This window comes from Talpa europaea (genome assembly GCF_964194135.1).
Source record: "Talpa europaea genome assembly, chromosome: 2".
In the NCBI taxonomy this organism is placed as follows: Eukaryota; Metazoa; Chordata; class Mammalia; order Eulipotyphla; family Talpidae; genus Talpa; species Talpa europaea.
In genome coordinates, this window is record NC_140068.1 from 66,293,815 (window position 1) to 66,313,149 (window position 19,335).

At 36.8% G+C, this 19,335-nt stretch overlaps 1 protein-coding gene across 10 annotated transcripts in view; it reads right to left on the minus strand.

Annotated features, from left to right (window-relative positions):
- Positions 1 to 12,169: 12,169 nt before the first annotated feature.
- The window catches only part of MYO6 (myosin VI), a gene marked incomplete at both ends in the record, with an annotated part of 84,002 nt that continues 76,836 nt past the window's right edge, over positions 12,170 to 19,335 (minus strand). For all 10 annotated transcript variants that reach the window (XM_084228597.1, XM_084228603.1, XM_084228601.1 and 7 more), the window contains 2 exons: positions 12,170 to 12,369; positions 12,897 to 13,115. In XM_084228597.1, the coding sequence (XP_084084723.1) occupies positions 12,170 to 12,369; positions 12,897 to 13,115 (419 nt within the window). The remainder of the gene's footprint in view (positions 12,370 to 12,896; positions 13,116 to 19,335) is intronic.

The window sequence follows — 19,335 nt, forward strand, 5'->3', positions numbered from 1 at the left end:
GTTGAACAGACTAATCTTATACATGCAAACTCTGTTACTTTTGCTTCTGAGAAACCCATTATCATAAAGAATTCATATGGTCCTTTAAATTTATGGTTCTCAAACTTCAGTGAGCATCAGCATCACCCAGAGCAGGATGTGCTAAAACATATATGACTGGGCCCTGCTAGACTTTGCTTCAGATTCAGTAGATGTGAGTATAGCAGAGCTACCAAGGACAACGCTTTGAGAAACACTGGTCTCAGCCTTTCTGCAATATTTCCTTCAGACCAAATGGTCAAGAAAGAGAGCTGTCAGCTTTACGGGGAAATACCATGTGGTCTACTACTTTAATTGATGCATGTGTAGATTTTTTTTTTCTATTTGCAAGCATAATAGTTTTCATCCCAAAAGTAGATAACTACATAAAATTATGAGAAAGAAGAGAAAAATCATGTGTTATTCATTACATGAAGTGCTGTATATTTGAGTGCACACATTTATATAGAATGTTTATATAGAATTTTCTAATGCAAAGTGGAATCACACTGGCTTCTTGTTTTGTAGTCAGCTAGTTTTACTTAGAATATCCCCTAATGTCATTAAATGTTTTCTGTAGCATCATTTTTAATGAATACTTAGTAGTGCATTCTATAGATGTGTTAAAGTATGTTTAATCAATCCTTCATTGCCAACAGAAAGATTAAGAACGGTCTCTAGGAGAAGTAAAGAAGGGGCCTCCCTGGTGGCACAGGGGTTAAAAACAGCGCTATCTAGCTATGCCAGCCACTGTAGCATGAGAACTGCAGCAGGAATTCGATACCCAGCTGGCCAGGGAGCTACCCACATGGAGCAGAAGACCTCTCCTGCCTCACCCGCTGCTCCCCTCAGCAGTGTATTTCAGTCAAAATCTGTCTGTTCTGGGCCTCCCCAGTGGTTGAGCGCTGAGTTGTGAGGCTGCCCGCAGCCTCTGCAGCGCCAGTTCGATCCCCGGCCACCAGCCAGGGTCCCACAAAAAAAAAAAAAAAAAAAAAAAAAAAAATCTGTCTGTTCTGCTCCCAGCTCTGTCTCTGGTGAATCCTCTCACCCCCCGCACCTCTGGCTTACACCCCAGTTCTTGTATGCAGAAATAAATAAATCTTTTTTAAAAAGTAAAGAAGACAAGATGTAACTGATCTTGTATTCACAAATCAGATGTTAGAATGTTGGCAGCCTATGAACAAACAAGGAACACAAAATTTCTTCAATCTTCTTCAAGTCCTATGATTCCCAGACAAGGTCTACTTGGAGGCAGGCCTGTGTTCTCAAAGCTGCTGTGTGGGTCTTTCTCACCCTCCCTGGTAATGAGTTTCAGTAAAACATTTCTCACTGTGGATTACCTCATATCTGTCTTTGTCAACTTATCATGGTTTTTTACTATCCTTTTACTCATTCTAGTGACCACAGTCCCTAATTTCCAAGCCGGGAGAATTTGTGACCCATCTGCTTCCACATTCCATCAACAAGAGACTGAAGAGACTTAGCCTTCTTCTTGAGGAAGCATACACTGTTCCTTGAAAGCATTAATACTTTAAGACAATTATCCCATGGTGGCTGAGAAACAAACTCTGAAGCCAGACAAATTGTGATTAAAAGTTTAGTTTAACAATTTATTAATCAAGTGACCATGAACAAATTACTTCTCTCAACCTCAATTTCCTCAATGAATAATGAGAGTAATAAAACCCACCTCTTGGATTATGCAATGGGTGTATAACATTACGCTTGTAAACCATCTTAACAAAAACATAAAGCCCAGAGTATTATCCAAGTAAGAGAGGATTATGCTGATTCTGTCAATTTTCCTTAAATTAATCCCAATTAAATCCCAATAAGATTCTTCATGCAATTTGAGACATGGTTCTAAATTTCCTCTGGAAATGAAAATGTGCTGGAGAAAACCTTGAAGAACAATGAGAGGGAGGTTACTCTGTAAGATAGCCATACATAAAATAATTTTAGAAATGCTTGACAGTAAATCAATAGAACACAGGTAAGCCCCAAAGAAACCCATATAGATAGATAGATAGATAGATAGATAGATAGATAGATAGATAGATAGATAGATATAGATATAAAAGATTTATTTATGCATACAAGAACTGGGGTACAGGCCAGAGGTGTGTGGGGGTGAGGGGGGTAAGAGGATTCACCAGAGACAGAGTGGGGAACAGAACAGGCAGACTGATTGAAACACAATGCTGAGGGGAGCAGCAGGAGAGAGAGGAGAGGTCTGCTGCACCATGTGGGTTGCTCCCTGGCAGGCTGGGGCTTAAGCTTGTGCTGCAGAGGCTGCGAACAGCATCATAGGTTGCGTCTTAACCCCTTGCATCACCAGGGAGGCCTGAGACCATTATATATTGTGGAACTTATTTTATATTTTTTGTTGTTGGTAATTCTCTATTTAATATTTTAAAACAAATGTGTAACAAATTTTTAATAAAATTTCCACACAGGAACATACCTTAAGATACCATTATATGCTTCATTTACTTGGAAAAAAGATACAGACCTAGTCAAAACAAATAGCTGTCACTTATCAATATGAACTCCTATATTTGGGCAAGAGTCACATGAAAGCTTAGGCTTTTGAAAACCAGTGAGACAGAAGGATGCAGTGACAGAGCCACACCTCCTGAGGGAGGAGACATGAGCTGGGCCTCCCTGGCTGGGCTGCCCTGCTGCCCCCCGCTCCAGCCTTCTGCTGCCCCATGCGCTGAAGGAAGGGAAGAGGTGAATTTGAAAGTCCTGTGTGCCATGATCCTTTCGTTTCAGACAACAGCAGATAACTGTAAGAGTGCCAATTCCCTTTGCTTGTCAGCTCCAACAGAAAAATAACACGCTCAAAAATTTTACCACAAAAGAGTACTAGGATTCCTATTATGACTCCCACAATCTCTGGAAATTTTCCACTTCTGAACTTTCTGGTTTGGTTCACTTTCCTGGAGAATCCTGCCCTGGGGGCATCCTCCACCTGCCCCTGTACACATGTACACATGCAGAACCAGCCCGCAGTCCTGACCCTCAGCTGTGGTCTAGGGTGTGCCTTCCTCACAGAGGCTGTGCCCTGTCTCTGCTCAAACCACCTGTAATTGCAGAGTGCCCAGCAGACTGGAGAACTGCTTCTTCCTTGCACTTCCCTGTTTATTATATAAGTTGTATTTAATATGTTCCTAGAGAATTTCTTCAATTCATCCTGCTATCAGTTTAACAGTTTGAGGCTTTTACCTAACATCTTTTCAGCTGTGTTGCTGGTATGTGAGGCTCAACAGGTTGGCACAGGGAGAAACAAGCTGGCGCCCATGAGGGTAGACCAGCTGCTTTTCAGCACCTAATTGTTATAACTCCACCCCTCTCTAATGTTGTACTTAGTCTTAAAAGAGTCAACTTAATTTGCTCACATATTCTCTCAGGTAAAAGAATAGTTTCATTTTCAACTTTAATATGATTTTTCACAGCAAAGAACAAACATCACAAAACCATGAGTTCAGGTAGATGATCTAAAACATGTTCACATGTCCAAATACCAATTTCAAAATAAAGGTCTCCAAGCCTCACCATGCCACAGCTCCCCAAGCTCCAGGATGCATCATTCCCATCTTCATCTCTGAAGTTCAACAAAAACTAGCATATATAGTCTTAAATGCCACGTTAGTATTAATATCATTGAAATTCCTACTGTAGGATTTAACTTTTTCATAATTACTTAAAAATGCATAGCCTGACATCACTAAAAATTGCTAATTATGAGATCTATTAATTTACAATGTTTCCTCTCACAAAATGATTGTACCACTGTCTATTTTCATTTACTCCTAATGAAATTCAATTTTAACTATCTGATTGTGAGTTTAAGGTAGCTTCATAATGGTTCTGTTGCCATGAAAGTGGCATCTTTCAGGGGGCCACCTAGAGAATTAAATTTAAACAAGAAGAAAGAAAACACAGTATCAGTTATACCATTCCTCACATGGCATACAAACTAAAAAACAAATCTTCTGTTTCTTTAATGATAAAAGTACGGTTCTAGACTGTTAGAGTGAGAGTGATAGGGAAGGCCCGTGGCGGCCTGGAAGTGAAGAGCCCTCACCAGGATTTGTGGTGTCTCCCAACACCTATGCCTGCCTCTGGGGGTAATGTGGACTTCTGGTGCTCAAACTTAGGAATGTGACCCTCCTTACACCAAGACAATTCAACAAACATTTTTGAGCATCCATGTGCCAGTCACCATGTTAGATGCTGGGCAGTAAGTAGAAAGGAAAGGGAAGGACATGGAGAGGGATATTCAGTTTCTTTGGGAGGAGAAGAGAAAAATCCCTAGTCCACTTCAATTCTCTATTTCCAACCCCTTGGTTAAAGATTTCTTTTAAAATGTGAAGTTTTAAAGCCCCGTATCCTCAGTGTGAGACAAGCCACTGGCCCCATGAGCTACTCCAGATGGACTCTCAGTACAGAGCCCTGAACAGCATGGGGCTCTGAGAGTCAGTCCATCCTGGGACCGCAGACCTGCTCCTTCTCCCGTTGGTTATTTCTGTTCCTCACAAAATATCGGCATTTATGTGGCTCTGACAATTTACTTTCAGAGGATCAGAAGACAAATTAAGACCTAACCAATCAATCATTTAGAAAATAACTAAGAGATTAGAGACTTTAAGGTGAGATTGAAGTTCCAACTCAAGGTCCAACCCTAGTGAGTTGTGACCTCAAACAACGTTTTCCTGTCTTTAAACCTCAAATTTCTCATCTCTATAATGGGAGTAATAGGAATCAATCCATTAGTCAAGGTAAGGAATAAATTAGATGCTCCTCCACGTAAACTATTCAGCTTCTAGCATTATTGGAGTGGTTTGACAATTATAGACAAAGGATAAGGCCTGTGAGGAAAAACCGAGATGCCCTTCCTCGCATTTAAACCTAAATTAAGAAGCAAATCAGTTGAGGACACTAAAAGTTGTAACTTCGAAAGCAGCATTCTCTAAAGAATTGTAAACTTACCTATGTTTTTATTCTACTTGACAGTGAAGAAAGAAAAAGGAAAATGATATTGAGAGCAATGCCTTACTGAGAAAATGACTCCTTTGCCACACTATGAACATTTTCAATTGGTTCAGTTATTTGTCATTCTACTGCCAAGTCATTGTCATTTATTATTACCTTCACCTCAACTTTCCCTTCTATTCTTTTCTTCCATTCAATATTTATGAATATATACCATACATTTTTCATTTCCCTCAATTATACATGTTCACTTCATAGATTCAGTTGCACTAGGAAATAACTTGACAAAATTCTCCCAAGAATAAGCAAAATTCTCATTTTCAAAGATTCTATTTTTTGTTAAATGGGTTTGGCTTTTATCACTCACAATTATTATTATGTATACAGGTAAGATGCAAATCTAACTTAGAATAAAATATTTATGTCTTGTTCTTCAGATATAAAAGTTTTCACTTTCTGCTTTCATTTAATAGGCTTAATGTGTTCTCAGTGATGTTATTTATTATAAAGAAAACTATTTCCATATATAGGGATGATATTAAGTCTATGATGGTTCAAAATGACATATATGAGGAGGTTTTAATAATAAAGAAGTGCTTGTTTTAACTGCAGTGAGATCAAAGATTTACTCACATATACTGGGGCAGAGACGAGGTCCATTTTTTTCCCTCTAGAAGCTGTTCCTTATTCCATTTTGAGTTCTTGCTCACTGGATTGGGAGAAGGGCTTGGGAGAGGGAGCCAGGAAGAGAGAGGTTGAAATTCAGTATATTCTAATCCAGCTTTACAATCTCATCTGATTCACAATTTAATCACTTTAGGCAATTCAATTCCTTTGGAATAGACAGTTAGGTTCAAAGAACCCCTCCCATTCCCTTCTCTTTTCCAAGGTGACTTATGGATCTTTGGGAAGTGAGGAGGAGCTTCTTGCTTCACTATTCCCCTCACTTGGGGTCTCTTAGTTCTGACACCAGACTCTTACCTGTCCCCTGCAATTCTGAGAGCTTCCAAATCTCCCAACTAGGGCAAGAAATAACCAAAAATGCTGCTGGTGGTATGAGGAGCAAGGAACTTGTTACCCAACCACCTCAAACTATACCTCTCTCCTCTTTCTTCTGTCTTCTTCCCAACAAGCACCGGGACTGGAATAAGATCTCCCCTCCTTCCTGTGACCATAACCTCCAATGCCCCCTTCCTCTGAAACTACAATGGACAGGATGTCAGGAGAAAGAAATATTTTACTGATAAGTGAATATATTTCATAAAGTATCCCCAAGTATTATGCCCATTTTATAATGTAAAGAGAAAAAAAACCAATGTGCAAAATATGTATATACTCTCAACAGACATTACATATTATGGATCTAGATAAGTCTGAAATTATATATAATCAATTTTAAAATAAACTTTAAATTGTGTAAACAAAATGCTATTATAGAGTTGTTTTTCAGCAACCACAACTCAGAACTTCATTTTAAAAATAACTCCACTTCTTCCAAGATGAACTTAGCACTCATCATTCCCAGGAGCTTTGCTCAGTCCTTCTAAGAAGACTGCCTCAGAGACAGTAAACTAAGTGGAAGGCAAAGCTCAGGAGGGAGGCAGAAAGCATACTTTCTCTGACTCTAACGGAACACACCTGCAAAATACACTCTCTGTTTTCACATGGCATAATAATTTAAAATTAAAATAGTTTCAGTGGCTGTTTATGTGAAGTACAAGAAACAGGATGTCATGTTTTTGCTTTATTTTGTAGGTCACCAGTTCACTGTAAAAATCAACGTCTGGAAAATAACAAGGTAAAATCATACTTGTTATTGTTAGTTTTAATTACTAAATTTGAATTTTGAAGAAAATTAAAAACATATCTGGCCCTAGCTCTTGCTTTAAGTAAAGATAAAGCACTTTCCTTCAAGAAGTGATTTTAAGCATTTAAGCATGCCACCAATGATAAAATATTATACATTGACTGTAACAGTGTTTCAAATATAGAAACAAAATGTCTCCTAGTAATAATCTTAGGGGAAATGATATTCCCACCCACCCCCTTATTACAAACCCTTAAAAAAAATTTATTTTGGCTTTACAAAGGCATAGCTTTCATCTCTATTCCCACCGAATCCTCCCTAAAAGTAAGGAGTTATGATATGGAACCAGGACTTCACAATGGGATATTATGAAATTCCACAAAGCAAAGAATGGTGGTGAGAGCTGAACCTACTCACTCACATTCCTGGAACGTCCCAGAAGAAAACATACTTGTTTGGAGCATGATAGGCTGACCAAAACTCCATGAAAAAAATTCCATCAAGAGAAAATCCAAATCTGGGGCCTCCCTGGTGGCGCAAGGAGTTAAGCAGAGCACTGTGAAACTATTTGCAGCCTCCGCAGCAGCACAAATACGATCCCCGGCCTAGCCAGGGAGCTGCTACCCACAATGGCTAGCAGACCTCTCCTGTGTGTCCTGCTGCTCCGCTCAGCAATGTATTTCAGTCAGTCTGCCTATTCTGGTCCCCACTCTGTCTCTGGTGAATCCTCTCACCTCCCGCACCTCTGCCCTGTACCCCAGTTCTTGTGTGTATAAATAAATCTTTTAAAAAAAAAAGAGGAAATCCAAATCTAACACTATCACCTTCCCATAATGTGCTTTCCACCTCATCCCCTAGATTTTATTTGTGTTCTAAGTACCATAAATAGTTTTTTTATGAGGAAAGGAAGTAAAGACTCCACTTTCCTTTCAGAGGGTTCCCCCACCCCCCATCTTTGAAGCAAATGCCTCTCAGCTGTGGCCCACCCATGAGATTGATCTTTTCCAAGCAGCCAGAGAACTCTTGCGATAAGATAGTTCAAGTCTCTCTGCACTTTCATAAGACCCAGAAAATCACAGTGGGTTTCAGAAGAGGGACATGGAGTAGACAACAGAGATCAGCAATATTTGTAGTAGCAGGGAAGATGCTTCTTTGAGTTCCAAGATTTTACATCCCATTTCTTCACACAAACAGATTGGTTACAGGCCTGGAGAATGACAACATTGATTTGGGTTTTCTCTAATGCAGGCATAGTGAGTAATCGTGTCTCACATACTCAGCCCTGCTTGTTTGGAGCTAAAGTTCAATGACATTTCAGCCATCTCAAGTTCCTTGCCTCCTCCCTACCACCTAGCAGAGGGCTTCCAGCTCTGGTGTCTGGATGAAGCTTCAGTTTCTCTGACTTCGGTTTACTCCATCTGAGACACAGAGCAATGAAGGTAACATTTACAACTTTTTTGTGATTTGTAACACCTTATAACTATTAAAAACACAAGAGGCGAGAGGAAGCTCTACACAGAAAGCATTTATTTGTATTTCCAGTACATCAGAAATGTAGGTAAATATCAGAAACATATTTTAAAATAAATGAGGAAAAACAGTAGTAGTTGCAATCAGACTACTTTTCAGAAATGAAAACAGCCAATCGTAGCCTATTTTGAGATTTGAAGGTGAAATTCTGCATAGATACAAACTAGAATTAAAGATTTTCTTTTTGATGTGTTTTTTTTCCTTTGATTATCTCCTGAAAAACTTCTTGAAAAGTGACAAACTTACTTTGTATATATTAGATTAGTGACGGGGAAGGGAAACAAAACTGGTTTAAACCTAATTATATTCAAACATCTGGTGCTGACATGGGTAGGCTTTACCTCTGAATCCATCTCCATTTTTCCCATACTCCATCAGGTTATGCACCGAATGTCTGCTTACTGCTGGTCTTCTCTGGTGTGGCAGTGCCATTTCTATATTGCTAAGAATTTTTACATCAGGTCTATCTTGATCCAAGTCTCAAGAAAGATCTAAGAGCGTTTTGTCACCTAATATACATAAGTGTTTCTTAATCTGGGGGTGTAGACTCTTCCGGGCCACACCCCTTTTTTCCCTCTTCTTTCTGTCCCTCTCCCAACTCATCCTTTTTTCTCATTTTTAGAGGCCGTCTGCCCACCCTCCCTTTGTAATCTTCTGCTAGAAATTAAAATTCTTAATATCTGTTATTGCTGGTAACCTGTCATACCTTCTAAAGATGTCAGTGTCAGAGGAGTAACCCTTTGTAATTCTCAGGGAGCTACTCAAATAAATTTATCTTTTTGCTCCACATGACTAAAGCAAAGGCTTCTCTCTTTCAGTCTAGAACTAAGTTTACATGGCCTCTCTGAATCTATTACCTCTTGTTTAAAAGGAGGTAGGTCTATCACTAACATTGTATTTATTGATTGACTTATTCATTCAGTAAATATTTATTCTACTGATTCAAGTACTCAAAGGTACGTTAGGTAATTGGATGCCCTGAGAACCATAGTAATAACCTGTGAATGAAACCATCTTTTTAAAAAATCCAATTAATTAAGCTATACAAATAAACTCTCATTCTTGCCTCTAAGTTTCTATTTCTCTAAACTTCCATAAATGCCACCCATTTCCCACTAAGATCTTTTCTTGGTGCTTGCAAAATTAAAGGGTTCACTATGTTACTGGAAAGAATGACCTATGAAAATCATTATAGGAAGCAGAGTGCAACAACAGAAAGTCATTTGTTGGGCTTGTGCTCTTGGATATTTCATTTCTTCCTCATTTAATCCTCTAAGAAGTTGCCATCTACTCAACTTTAGAACTAAGAAACTCAGTTTCTCTTGATATGTGTGTATTAGAGAAATGTCCTTTTCTCAGTGTGTATGCATAGCTCATAATACACATCTGAAATGCGTTGGTGGAATTTATTTATAATTGAATTGATGTGAAAACATTTTGTCTTCTAATTCTTACTATGTTACTTAGACCTCAGCAGTACTTATGCCTTTCTAAGACAAAGGAACTGATATTTTGTGAGACAAATATTAAAAGATTAGTTTCAAATATATAGTATGTCAATTTTAAATCTCAATTAAAGTGAATGACTAAAGTATAAATTTATTTTTGGTTCCTACAGTTTTCACCTAGTGTTTAAGAGTTTGCATGTGAGAATGATAAGGCAGCTGTATCACATCTTTTAGAACCCTGCTTCTGCTATTTCCCTTAAAAAGCTGATGAGGCCCTAAACTTCCCTAGCAAAGGGGCTTGAGTGTGCATCTACTGGTTATGGAGGTTACTGTTAGTCTATCTGAATTAGAGCAGTTCTCCTGGTAGCCAAAATTAACTCAGGAGACAACTTTAAATAGATAAATTCTAGGACAGCTGTATGACATAATTAGCAACAAAATTACTTAAGAGCATAATTTTATTAGCTACTAAGATAAAAATTTTTTAAATTCTAACAATATTTTGCTACAATATATTCCTTACAGATTTTTAAGTTCTCTCATTACAATAATTTTAACCTATTTGATTTGTTTTTCATCTAGTGTGCAGCTGTATCTAGGAGATACACAAAACTCTTCCTGAAAACAGTGCTAAAGGGCCAAGTCATTAAAAATCTATTTGGTTCCTACATTTCGTCAAGGACTTTACCTGCTAGTAATTAAGAAACAAAGCTTATCATTAACTATCCTATACAAATAAACACACCAATTAAAGGCACCAGAGGAGAGAGAAAACAGGTCATTTATTTCAGTAACCAGACCTTCTGTCACCAATCGCAGGGACCAAATGACCCAAGGTGGGTGAGTCTATGCAGTATACAGCCTTCAAAAGATAATCACACTGACATTCTCAACAGCACAGACAGGGTCATTTAATTTCTTTCACAGAAGACAATCATTTGCACAGCATCATAATAAATAAATATTTCCGTACTAAGACATATATTTATGAGAAAAGCAATCCTGAAAACAGTGCTTGTGGCTCACAAGCACTAATCTAATCAGCTGGGAACTATTTTCCTAACTGAGTATTCTTTCTAGAATAAAAATTACTGGAAATTCCTTTCAAAGGTTAGCGTCTTTAAAAATCAGGGGGAAAAAAACAGGTACAGAGCATAATTTCATTTTCTAATTTTATTCTAAAATACAAACAAGACTTCTTATGTCAATGTAACTCCTTGATATATTTTTGTCTCCAAATTCCTAATATGAAAGTCAAAAATATTAGGCTTGAAACTGCTGACATTTGATCAAAACGAACAGCACACAAAAAAAAAAACCTTTTTTTAATTAATCAGTTACATGAAACAAGCAATTACTCAGTAGAAGGACTTTTGATTTACAAAGCTTATAAAACAGCTCTACAATTAATAAAATCTCAAAGGCCAAAAAGACACTAGGGATTTTTTTTAAAAAAGAAAGACATCTGAAACAGAACACTTATTTAAATCATATGAAACAACTTGGACATGATTCTGACACAAAAATTATAATTGAGATGAAGTTGAAAGAATATTTGAATATTTCGGTCCAGTTAAGCCATAGTGCCACCTAAAACTTATTTCCTTTTCTAAATGAAAGAACGGTTATGTTTAAGTTTTTAAGCATTTAAATGATCTGAATTTCTCTCATTTATCCACGGAATATAAGAAAAGTATTCTTATAGCAACACACAATGTGACAGAAAAGAAAAACAAATCTGTAGGATTTTGTAAGTACCTTGTTTAGCACAGAGTACATTAAATATATCAAGGCTCTTTCTAGATTCCTAGAATTTCAGGTAAATTGCTTTATTCAAACTAGAAACAGTGCAAAGGGAAAAAAATAAAATTTCACCTTTGGTGGAAATTCCCATCAATTTCTGAAAAAAATGAATAAAGGAAAAAAAAAGTTTTTTTCACATCAAAATATCAGGCCCTGATCACTTTAAGTGCCTTAATTTTTTGTATGATTTTCATTATTCCAGTTATATTCAGGTGTCACTGTTAAAAATGCACTTATTCTGAATTATTTTCAATTTATTTTCCTACAGAACAGTCATGATAGACTGAAGGTACTCTGTTGGCAAAGGATAAGAAATGTCAGAACCTGTCCAAGTGTAACAAATATTAGAATAAGAGGTTTAACAGTTATCACTGAATACAGGAAAATAAATTTTAGGTCCCAAATTCACTACCATAATTAACTTAACAAAAAGCCATGATTAATAAAATCCATCCACTTCGCATGAGTAATTCTAACATGATTATGGAATGGTTCGAGCTCTAGGACACACACCCTACCTAGTACCGTGGCAAAGGCTCCCAGCTACAAGGTTAGTGTGCAGCATCTACTTTAACAGATTCTGTAGCATGGCTGTTGCATATGTGGGCCTAGCCTGTCTGCTCTCAATTGCATTCTGAAGGTACTGGATGCCTCCACAGCGTTCCCAAATTTCTTCGAACTGTCTTGGCAAAATCTCAGCACCACGCTTTCGGGTCAGGCCTGTTTCTTCAAGATTCAGCTCACACATCTCCATGTCATCCTTACCTGCATAAAAGACATAGAGAATTACCTTATCTCTTTTGAGACCTGTTTCTACAAACTTTAGTCCTCACATAGCTATCAATTCTTGCAGATTTGAAGACTTAAAAACTACTTCTTCCTCTAGAATTGAAATATGCTTAATAAATTCACAAGAAACAAACTGGTCCTCCAGCCAGAACCCTTCTTAAAATGTATTAATATTAGAGTTGACCAAACAAGTTATCAGGATTAACAGGATGCTACATTTATTCAAACCATTACAAATCAACTGATATAATTAAACACCAGTGAAAAGGTTCTTAGGACACAGACATGTTCCTATGTGCTACACAAGGATATAATTAATCCAAGTGATTTCACATTATAAATAAATTAATCCTCAATTAACTGAAAATGTGATTTAATTGCAAAACTCCATCCCCTTAATCCTGAAAGTTAATGAATTATTGCACTACATATTAAACTGCTTCATTCAGGGGGTTTATAATCCTTTCTTGTTTTAGAAAAAATTTTAGGTGAATAATACACACCAGCCACAAGAAGGATGGGTGGCTTGTCAGGATGGAGTTCCATTTGCCGGGCAATCCATGGTCCATCAAAATGGGCATACCACCAGCCTTTTTTCTTGTTCTGAGGGTCTTTGTACTGGTCAGCAGGGCGGATGAATGGGATGCGAAAGAAGCGCTGCTGTCGGTTCATTTCAATCTCTTGCTGCCTGGCAGGAAGCTGAGCCGCTGGGTTCTGCTGAGCTGTTAAACAGAACAAGCAAAGTTATACCAGAAGCCCAAGGGATAACAAAACATCCTTTCATCCTAAAATGCACCACAATTTTTTTTTAAAAGAAGAGGTTCCCACTAGTAAATTTAAAGCAAAATATAAATATTAGTTGCCTATAAATGAATACAATTCAGTGTGATTTTCTGAGAATTTTCTTTCCTTAAAGATGTTCCTTACCATTGCAGGCAGAACAGACACAGTCATAACAATAGCAGTGACAACATCAACCACAGCCCTAGAAGATTTCCACAAATGACTATACCAGTAACTTAAAATAAACTTATGGCAGGAAAGCAAACTAATATTATTTATTAGATTTATACTTTCTTCAGTGAGCTCACATAACTCTTATTTGGCTGTTTGTGATAAAAACAAACAAGCAGTAATTTCAGAAATGTGAAGGATTATGATTATTTGTCAATTTAATCCTAACTTCCTCAAAAATGTGGAAGAAAAAAGATTTCTCTTCTGCCAACTGATTTGGGGATTTAAAATGGCCAATATAACAGACATTCTACTAATACTATTTAGACATTTTCATGACAGTAATAAAAACCCTGTGATAGTAAGCATGACCTTTCCCTCCAAGATATTTACTTACCCTGAAATCAGACTTCTCTTTGAATAAAATCCACTGAAATAAGTGGAAAGTATATTATTGTATTTGGTTCTCCTGTTTTTCTGCTATTAATGGTCAGTGCCCTCCTAGCAATCTTTTTTCCTTTGCTCAATTTTCATTACTAAACAGCTAGGTTTTTATTTTATCTACAAATAAAAACATTTCCCTGGGGCAATGACTTTACATTTACTGCAGCAAAATTTTGATAAATTCATTTAATATATTTCCAACTTTAAAAGTAGACTATTTACTGCAGCTCAATTAAGAGTTACAGAAGAGCTATGTCCATGAATCTATATAATAGCCACCCATATATAGCTTTTGTAAGATTTTCCAAATACTGAAAGGATGAAAATACTTATTCTACTTTTCACTCCAGCAAACAACAAAAGATTTATAGCAGCTCAGTTTATTTCTGTGCAAACCAGAGAAAGCCAAAAGCAGTTAGTACAGCTATATAAGCCCAAGAAACAATGAAACAGCAGCCCAGTCTTGTTAGTGACTTTAAGAAGTCCCACTACCTTTAGCATATTATCAGAGATGAGCTTACTTACTCTTTTGTTCCTATTCCCCCAAACTTCTTACAATTCAGAGTTTCTATTTTAATTTTTTTAATTGCCTACTTTGCAGAAAATACACTAACTAAACATTAAAACACTTCAAAATGACAAAAATTAAAAATCTTCCCTCCATCTTAAGCAATGAGTTAGAACTCAATGTCTAGTTGCTAGGAAACTTACTGTGGTACCGGTGGTCACCCAGAAATTAACCTAATTTTCTCCTTTACAGTAACACTCTCAAATAACTTAATATATTGGGTAAAATTAAGAAACCCAATAGGAAGACCACTCTGATAACTTTTTCCACTAATGTGAATTTCTACTAGGGAAGCCAGGAAACAAATATCCATCTGAAAAAGGTATAGACGTTAAAAGCTTGAAACTAATCTTCTAAACTGTTTCTTTCAATTCTAAATGTGTTATCTGCAAAAGTGTGAAATTCGTTTCAAATGTAACTCCATAAAATTACTAGAATCATTTAAAAAAAAACAGGCTCAACAAGTTTGCAAGTAAATATGGTTTTCTATAATCATTATCACTCAACTGAGTCTAGAAGAAATTTACTGTACACTAAGATCACTTGAAGCTTCTAAATTATCAAAATATGTACATCATAGGGAGTTATCGCCTCTTCCCTTTAGGAGGTCTTCTATTAAAACTGTACACATTAGCATGTAAAAGTCAAATCTTTTTGGACAAAAATACACCACCAGTGTTTGAAAATTAGACAGTATTTGATTCATAGTTTTTTGTTGATTTTGATTTTCACTTTCTTATAGTTATTCATTTTCCTGGTCCCTTATTTAAGTTTTCTAGATTCCTGCTATGAGTGAGACCATCCGGTATTTTTCTTTTTCTTTTTGGCTTATTTCGCTGAGCATGATCCCTTCCAGCGCCATCCATGTTGCAGCAAATTGCATGTGTTTATCTTTTTTGAATGCTGAGTAATATTCCATGGTATATATGTACCACATCTTCTTGATCCAGTCATCTATTTTTGGGCATTTGGGTTGTTTCCAAAGCTTAGCTATTGTAAACAGTGCTGCTATAAACATAGGGGTGCAGGTGTTCTTTGGAATTGATGTTTCTGTGTCCTTTGGGTAAATACCTAGGAGTGGAATTGCTGGGTCATATGGAAGCTCTATGTTTAGTAGGTCCAGAAATCTCCACACAGCTTTCCACAGTGGTTGGACCAGTTTGCACTCCCACCAACAGTGCAGAAGAGTTCCTTTTTCTCCACACCCTCGCCAACATTTGTTGTTGCTAGTTTTTTTAATATGTGCCATTCTCACTGGTGTAAGATGGTATCTCATGGTAGTTTTGATTTGCATTTCCCTGATGACAAGTGATGTTGAACATTTTTTCATATGCCTGTTGGCCATTTGCATTTCCTCTTCAGAGAAGTTTCTTTTAAGCTCTTCTGCCCATTTTTTGACTGGATTATTTTCTTTGTTGTTGTTGAGTCTCATCAGCTCTTTGCAGATTTTTGTGATCAGTCCTTTATCATTAGTGTTGGGTGCAAAAATGTTCTCCCAGTTGGTGGGGTTTCTCTTTGTTTTTGTTATTGTCTCTTTTGCTGTGCAAAAGCTCTTTAATTTGATATAGTCCCAGCTGTTTATCTTTGCCTTCACTATCACTGCTTTGGGTGATGTGTCTGTAAAGATGTCTTTGATGTGCAAATCACGTAGTGTTTCGCCTATATTTCCTTCTATATATTTTATGGTTTCAGGTCTTATGTCTAGTTCTTTAATCCATTTTGAGTTGATTTTTGTGTATGGTGTGAGGTGGTGGTCAAGCTTCATTCTTTTGCATGTAGCGACCCAGTTTTCCCAGCACCATTTATTGAACAAACTTTCTTTGCTCCAATGCATAGTCTTTGCTCCTTTGTCAAAGATTAGTTGACCATAAATCTGTGGGTTTATTTCTGGATTTTCTATTCGATTCCATTGGTCTGTATGTCTGTTCTTGTTCCAATACCATGCAGTTTTGATGATTATGGCTTTGTAGTATAGTTTGAAGTCTGGGAGTCTGATGCCTCCATTCCCTTCTTTTTTTTTCAGGAGAGCTTTGGCTATTCGGGGTTTTTTGTGATTCCATATGAATTTCATCAATAATTGTTCTATTTCTTTGAAGAATGACATTGAAATTTTGATTGGAATAGCATTGAATCTGTATATTGCTTTTGGAAGGATGGCCATTTTAATAATGTTTATTCTTCCAATCCATGAGCAGGGGATGTCTCTCCATTTCTTTGTGTCTTCTTCTATTTCTTTTAACAGTGTTTTATAGTTTTCTTTGTATAGGTCCTTTACCTCTTTTGTTAGATTTATTCCCAAATATTTGATTTTTTTTGTTTCAATAACAAAAGGGATGGTCTTTTTGATTTCTTCTTCTTCAGATTTATTGTTTGTGTATAGGAAGGCTACTGACTTTTGCGTGTTGATTTTGTATCCTGCCACTTTACTGAACTGATTGATGAGTTGAATTAGCTTTTCTGTGGAGTTTTTGGGGTTCTCTATGTATAATATCATATCGTCTGCAAATAGTGATAGTTTGACTTCTTCTTTTCCTATTTGGATTCCTTGGATGTCTTTCTCTTGTCTTATTGCCCTGGCTAGGACTTCCAGTATTATATTGAAAAGCAATGGTGAGAGTGGACATCCTTGTCTTGTTCCAGATCTTAATGGAATTGCTTTCAGCTTTTCACCATTGAGAATGATACTGGCTGTTGGCTTGTCATAGATGGCCTTTATGATGTTGAGGTATGTTCCTTGTATCCCAAGAACTTCAAGGGCTTTTATCATGAATGGGTGTTGCACTTTGTCGAAAGCTTTCTCAGCATCTATTGATATTATCATATGGTTTTTATATTTCTTTTTGTTGATGTGTTGGATAACGTTGATTGATTTTCGGATGTTAAACCATCCTTGTGCCCCTGGAATGAATCCAACTTGGTCGTGGTGAATTATCTTATGGATACATTGTTGGATTCTGATAGCTAAAATTTTATTGAGGATTTTTGCATCAGCGTTCATTAGGGAGATTGGCCTATAGTTTTCCTTTTTTGTGTTGTCCTTGTTCGGTTTTGGTATTAGTGTAATGTTGGCTTCATAGAACGTGTTTGGTATTGTCCCTTCCTTCTCAATTTTTTGGAAGAGTTTGTGAAGGATAGGCACTAATTCGTCTCTGAATGTTTGGTAGAATTCATTTGTAAATCCATCAGGTCCTGGGCTTTTGTTTTTGGGGAGGTTTTTGATTACCATTTCAATTTCGCTAATTGTAATTGGTCTGTTTAGGTGTTCTATTTCTTCTTTATCTAGCTTTGGGTGATTGTAGAGTTGTAGGAATTTGTCCATCTCCTCTAGATTGTTAAACTTGTTTCCATATAACTGTTCATAGTAGTTACTGATTATTCTTTTGATTTCTGCTGTGTCCGTTGTGATTTCTCCTCTTTCATTGATGATCCTGTTTATTTGTGCTTTCTCCCTTTTTTCCTTTGTGAGCCTGGCTAGGGGTTTGTCTATTTTATTGATTTTTTCAAAGAACCAGCTCTTGGTTTCATTGATCTTTTGGATTGTTTTTTTAGTTTCAATTTCATTTATTTCTGCTTTGGTTTTTATTATTTCTTTTCTTCTACTGGTTTTGGGGTTTTCTTGTTGTTCTTTTTCTAGATCTTTGAGCTTCGAGATTAGGTTGTTTCTTTGCGTTCTTTCTTGTTTCTTGATGTGAGCTTCTATTGCTATATATTTTCCTCTTATTACTGCTTTTGCTGCATCCCATACATTTAGGATATTGGTGTCCTCCTTGTCGTTCAATTCAAAAAATTTTTTAATTTCTTCTTTGATCTCCTCATTAGTCCAATGGTCTTCCAGTAGTGTGGTTTTTAATCTCCATGAGGTAGGAAAGATCCTTGCCTTCTTTTTATGGTTTATTTCTAGTTTGATGCCTTCGTGGTCAGAAAAGATGGTTGATATGATTTCAATCTTGGTGTATCTGTTGATGTTTGTCTTGTGCCCCAGTATGTGATCGATCCTGGAGAATGATCCGTGTGCGCTTGAGAAAAATGTGTACTCCGTTTTTTTGGGGTTTAGTGTTCTATAGATGTCTGTTAAGCCCAATTGCTCTAGGTCTTTATTTAGAGCTTTGGTTTCTTTACTTATTTTTTGTCTTGTTGATCTATCCATTGTTGATAGTGGTGTGTTGAAGTCTCCCACTACGTATGTGTTTTCTCTGATGTCTGTTTTCAGAGAGGACAACAGTTGTCTGATATATTTTGGTGCTCCTTCGTTTGGTGAGTATATGTTAATGAGTGTTATTTCTTCTTGAAGTATTGTCCCCTTGATCATAATGTAGTGACCATTGGGGTCTCTTTTTATCTTTTTGAGTTTGAAATCTGTTTTATCTGATATAAGTATAGCTGTTCCTGCTTTCTTTTTTGGTCCATTTGCTTGTAGGATTGTTTTCCATCCTTTAACTTTGAGCCTATTTTTATCTTTTGTAGCTAAATGTGTTTCCTGGAGACAGCAAAAGGTTGGGTTTTGTTTCTTAATCCAGGCTGCAACTCTGTGTCTTTTTATTGAAGAGTTTAGTCCATTTACATTTAGAGTTAATATTGATATGTTAACATCTGTATTTGCCATTGTGTTTGTCTTTCCTTTGATTTTATTTATTTATTCTTTTAATAACTTTTTTTTTTTTTTTGGCCTTCTTTCATTGTTATTCGTCGCTCTGAGGTTCTGGCTTTAGGACTCCTTGTAGTATTTTTTGGAGTGGGGGTTTAGTTGCAATGAAATTCCGGAGTTTCTGTTTGTCTGGGAAGGTCCATATTCTTTCTTCAAAGAGGAAGGAGAGCTTTGCGGGATAGAGTATTCTTGGTTGGCATCTGTTTTCTTGGAGTCTGTTGACTATGTCCATCCACTCTCTCCTTGCCCGTAGTGTTTCTTCGGAGAAGTCTGATGTCAGCCTGATTGGTTTTCCTTTGAATGTTATCTGTTTCTTCCCTCTTGCCAGCTT